We start from the raw sequence: 5860 nt of genomic DNA on the forward strand, positions 1-5860 counted from the left end.
AATGGTGTGTGAGCTACAATGCAGAACGGAAAGCATGCCGTCATTGACCCGAATGGGGCTGCAGGCATTACTTTGGGCAGCGTCACTGTATCCGAATGGATTTATGAGGTTTAAATAGAGGGGAAGGAGTTGAGCACAACAGTAAGATGATAACTATATCAAATCAGCTAATTCTTTGACAAAAGAGAACTCTTTATGCACATATTCAAATTCTGCTAAAAGCTATTTCTGAATTACTTATGCTGTTTTATACAGATATCCCATTTTCTTTGCATGCCTATATAAACTATACTATGAATGAATGAATGAATCAATCAATCAATTAATCAATCAATCAATCAATCAATCAATCAATCAATCAATCAATCCAATCTTTTTTCATCTTATTTTCTCACCAACTAAAAGCATAACCCATTTTGTTTGTCTGATTACTAGAGTACTAACCTGACAGGAGCTGTGGTGGGCACTTTGGGCAGGTTGATGGTGAGTTTGCCATTGCTGGTCTGGTCTGCTGTGTACAGGACAGGTTTAGTTTTGAACAGGTCAGGTGCGGTACGAATAGAGACCTGCTGCTGCAGGCCACCAGCGCTGTTTCCCCGGCTCATCAGCACGAAGGAATAATTAGTGTCCGGCTGCAGTCGCGTGATCAGCTTCCTCTTGAGGTTGCCCTGGACTTCCACACTCTGCTGGTTATAGAGGATCTGCAGGAGGGAGAGGTTCAATTTCACTCAGTTGCATGGGAGGCTCACTAAATCTAATTTTTATTTAGTTTCATTTAAACAAAGAACTTGATTGCATAAACAGACTTTATCCCCACGCAGCTGCTTTTAGCGATGGAAACCGTGTGCTGTTTTCTGGGCTTGGCCCATCAGGACATTACGCCACACAGACTGTCTGTCAAGTTCACTGTAGGCCAGAGACCGTTCTGACAGACTTTCCACACTGTTTCTGCATACTGACCAATACTGTGACTTGCAAATTTTGCTAAACCACATGTGAATTTACAGAATCAGCACTTAAAACCTAATAGGTAAGATTACATTCACATCTGTCACAGTCTAATAATTTTGTATGGGATTTAGACAATTATACAGTTAACTCCCAAGTGCAAGCCTATAAAAAGGGTATAAAAACAAACAAATGCTTGTGAAGAATATATTTTAATACAAGGAACTTTTTGTCTATGTTCGTTAATGGGGTCTTACCTTAAAAGGCACTTGGGATTTATAATTTTCTGGCACCTCCCAGGTGAGAAGGACAGAGGTTTTCATCACAGCTTTGACACCAAAACTTGTGGCAAATGCTATTGGACAGAGAACAGGGATTTCATGAGCATATATATAGAGCATAGGATTTGAATTACGTATAAGATAACATTTAAAACAACACTGATCTCTTGTTGTGTGAAATTACTGACACTGCAATAAAGTGCTTATAATATCTTGTACTTACATAATTTTTAATAAAGAAAGAAATACAGCCCCTGTCTAAATACTGCCTATAAAAGCTGCTCTGTACAATAGAAAATCAGCTTATTTGTTGAGAAAAATATGAAGAAATAGTGCTATAATAAAAGTGCTATACCTCCTCCGACAGGAAGCTTCAAACTTTTTTTTTTTAACTTATTAGTTTTATTTTAGTATTATTTATATATTATTGTAGTTTAGCTTTTTTCTAAATATTTCAATATAAGAATTTTTTAACTTTAATAAAGTTTTTGTTTTAGTAATTATAGTACTTCAACTTATTTCAGGTTGTTGCCAAGGCAACATTTCTAAATTTTTCAAAAAAAAATTTAATCTTTTTTTTTTATCTAATATTTATATTTAATTTTATTTAAGCTTTATTTTAATTATCGAAAACTATTTTTAATAACTTTAGTTTTTAGTATTCCGTTCTTTCAGTAAAAAAACCACAAAAAAAAACAAAGGCAGGATTTTTCCATTTGCCTTAAAAACCACCCAATGTGAAGATAACTGGACTTTATCATAGTGCACATTCATCACAGTGTTAGCATGAAAAAATGGCTACATTATGTCAACCGTGTGTTATTGCAGAAAAATAATAACATTTGTTGGTTATCTGGTGATTTTGTTTGTGACCAACAGTGGGCAGTGGCTTTCAAATGTGTTAAGACAGAAATTAACATGTTCCGGTGTTATTTTTTGGACCCAATCTTTCAAGCAACATGAACAGGTGTGTAGTATGTGGGCCTTCATGCACCGTATACACTATATCATTAAATAAAGTGTATAAGGTGCATTATGCTGTAATTATGTTACAGTGCATTGCAATTATCTGTGGATTGACACAGTAATAAATTACACTTCAGAGGGATAAAAGGATTTCTGCATCTGTTTAAGCGATTTAACGTAAGCCATGCACACTAAACACAAACCAGGTGATGTAGACATGGTCCTGCTCTGGATACTAGGACTTATGGGACCCCCTCCCTTGCTGGTGAAGGCTTGCACACGGATATCATAGGTGGTGTCTGGCCGAAGCCCCTGGATGGTCATTTGAGTGTCAGATGTGCGATTGGTGCTGTTCTGTATGTTGTTGATGTCACGGTACATCACTAGATATTGTGTGATCCGGCCGTTGCGCTCAGAGAGGGCCGGGGGGTCCCAGGCAAGGCGGGTGGTGGAGGTGGTCAGGCCCACGACACGTAGGTTGAGGGGAAACCCACTTGGCACATCCTCCGGTGTGCTGATCTCTTTTACATACTCCTCTCCAGCTCCTGCCCGGTTTCTGGCGCTCAGGTGGAAGGTGTAGGTGGCGCCCTTGTGCAGTTCTGTGGCGGTGTGGTGGTCGTCGTTACGTGCGAACTCACGGACTTCATAGTTTTCATCCTCCACACGCTTGTACCGCAGTCGGTAGCCAATCAGCTCACCCACCATGTCCTTAGGAGGCTGCCACTGGATGAGGGCTGTGTTGCCAATGGTGGTGCTGAATATGAAAAGGCATTGTTAAAAAGAGCGTTATTTGCATGACCACTAACACCACATGCCACCATTAGGTATCAAATAACCTGCCTTAAAAGTGTGTTTCCTCTTTTATTTGATCTGGACTGTCTAAAAATCCTCTTATTCTGGCATTACAGACCACCTATTTATGGCAAGTAGTCTTCATCAAAGAATTCTGAAAATCATCAAATCATCATCAAATAATAAGTCTTGATAATAAGTATTAATTTATTTTATTTTATTTTATTAATTAAGCACAACTATTTTTCAACATTGCTAATATGAAATGTTGCTTGATCAGCAAATCAGCATATTAGCATGATTCTGAAGGATCATGTGACACTGAATACTGGTGTAATGGCTGCTGAAAATTCTCAGGAATAAACTGATATATTACAACAATACACAAAATCTACCACAAACTTTTAATGATGTATAACTACAATGACTTATAAATGTTCTTTCATACTGACCTTAAAGGGGTCCTATTACGCTCTTTTACAAAGTCTTGATTTTGTTTTGGGGGTGTACTAGAACAGGCTCTCATACTAGGTTGTTCGAAAAACACATTATTTTTCACATATTTTACATTATTACAACACCTCTCTCCCCAGTCTGGCATGAACGGCTCAAATAGTTCCTGTATCAAATGAAGGCCCGCCTTCTGAAAGACGAAATGTGCTGTGATTGGTTAGCAAGGCCAGTGTGTGTTGTGATTGGCACCACTCGGCGCCTGGTCGGGAAATGTCATGCCCCTTACCATAGCCGCCTGCGACGAGCTTCAGTGTAAATATTGCATCAAAATCAAACGAACACACACACGCACACACACACACACACACACACACACACACACACACACAGTCTTCATTAGGGTTAAAACACAATATTTTCATGACTTTTCCCAAAGATAGTCTATACAGTAGTAATACATTTGCTCTAATGATTCAGCATCCACACAGTGAGAATAAATTTGGCTTTCAGCAATCAAACAGTTCTCCAAATTCACTTTCAAATCGGCACAAACAAAGAAATGCATCAGAGCTAAATTAATTAAATTATAAACGTTAACCTACTAAAACTGTGCTTCATTAATCCAGTTACTCAACCCCTTTCAACATGAATAAGCTATATGAATATAAAACTAAATTGACTGAAGAAATGTCTTATGAGGAATGTCTGTAAAGCCTACAGTTACTCAGGTAATCTCTTCTTAGTGTACTTGCAGGGTTACCTGCACATGATGTGCTGAAAATCCTCACACACATGGAAAGAAATCAAACTCGTACAAAAATGAAAGCATACGGGTTCAACCGCATTCAAACACACACAAGGAAATAAACCAAGCACATGTTCACCCGCCACACACTTATAAAAATACCAGGCTCCTATATTACACATGCCCACACATCCTCTGGTAAATTAAATTCCTGAAAATGGCATTTTAAAAGCTTCTCGTTAGCCTTTTTAGCATGTCTTAACTGTGTTTCTTCTATAATTAAGCTTTTAATTATATTAATACTTATACCAATATGTGCCCACTGTTTCACAATTTTCTTTTTTAAAATGGAGATTGCTTGGTTTGGTTGGCAGTCCCGCTGAAACCCTAGAGAGGGAACACGGGATAAAATGCAAATGACTGGAAAAATGTAAACAACCTTTTAAATTTGAGCATTTATTCATTACTTTAATCACACAAAATTACTTTTTAAAGGCAAAGCAATTGCATTTTCGTCTCTCATTTTCTCCATCTTAAGTAGTGCTCTTTTATCAGTTTTTCGAGCAAAGGGAACAGCTTGCACTCCCAGAGAACAGACATTTAACCAAGTAGGAAGAGGTTAAAACAATTCTGTGAGTACACTAGGGCACGTTCACTTTTAGCAGCAATTTATTATAAATTAAGCATTGTGCTCTCAAAGCTCTACTGACAAAAATGGTTTTTAGTTAACTTTGCATTATTGCATTTGATTTTTTTCTCATCAGAATTGCAAGATATAAACTCAAGACAAGACAAGTTTATAACACAGATGTGAGAAAAAAGTCAGAATTGTAAGATAGACTTTTTTCGTCACCCAAACGACAGTTAATAACTCAATATTCATGTTCAAGCTAAATTTGATTCTCCGGAAATCTCTTTTGCTAATGGAACAAGTTGAGAATATTGGCGTGGCATCTGTGGGGTTAATAGGTGTATGTTTTCTCTATACACTGAGTCACACTTCATTAGTGAGCTAGCAGCTGACGCCAACCTTCAAAATGGCTGATTGCTAGAATAAATAACAGAGGTGCACAGATGTCACACGTTGACACCAGTGTGTCTCTCTGCTGTCAAGCCATAATCAGTGTCATCAGTGAAAAGAGCAGCACAGTCCCATTACGTGTTGCTGGTACCTCTGAATAGAGCCTGAGGTGAAAGAAATTAATTTAGGTTCTCACCTTTGATTAAAAAAGAGGATCTAAAAATGGCTTAAACTTAGGTAGGGCAATGTCTATAGTACCATATTAAACTGTAAAATTACTGTAAAAACCATAATTTACAGTTCAGATACAAGTTTTCACAAAAACAAAATGTTTTATAAAATGATAAACTTTACATTTCAGCCTTTAAACCATTTTTAACAAAACTGATGAGTCAAAAGTATTAATTATTATATTAAACAATTATTATCAATAAATTATTATATTATATCAATTAAATAACATAAATTAGGGCTGTGACAAAAAATGAGAGTCAAAAGTATTAATTATTATATTAAACAATTATTATCAATATATTATTATATCAATTAAATAACATAAATTAGGGCTGTGACAAAAAATGATATCTCGATAATTTTCTGGGATTTTATCAATAACGATAATTAGACAATATTTTGCTATAGAGTGTGTTATTG

At 36.6% G+C, this 5860-nt stretch overlaps 1 protein-coding gene across 1 annotated transcript in view; it reads right to left on the reverse strand.

Moving 5' to 3' along the window:
- Nucleotides 1-5860, reverse strand: part of LOC107743377 (receptor-type tyrosine-protein phosphatase F-like) — a 137549-nt gene that overhangs the window by 44559 nt on the left and 87130 nt on the right. The window contains exons 17-19 of the mRNA XM_016556568.1: nt 2399-2949; nt 1206-1303; nt 445-701 (exon numbers count right to left, since the gene is read on the reverse strand). Coding sequence (XP_016412054.1) covers nt 445-701; nt 1206-1303; nt 2399-2949 — 906 coding nt within the window. The remainder of the gene's footprint in view (nt 1-444; nt 702-1205; nt 1304-2398; nt 2950-5860) is intronic.

This window comes from Sinocyclocheilus rhinocerous, unplaced genomic scaffold (genome assembly GCF_001515625.1).
Source record: "Sinocyclocheilus rhinocerous isolate Xijiao unplaced genomic scaffold, SAMN03320098_v1.1 scaffold1458, whole genome shotgun sequence".
NCBI classification, from domain to species: domain Eukaryota; kingdom Metazoa; phylum Chordata; class Actinopteri; order Cypriniformes; family Cyprinidae; genus Sinocyclocheilus; species Sinocyclocheilus rhinocerous.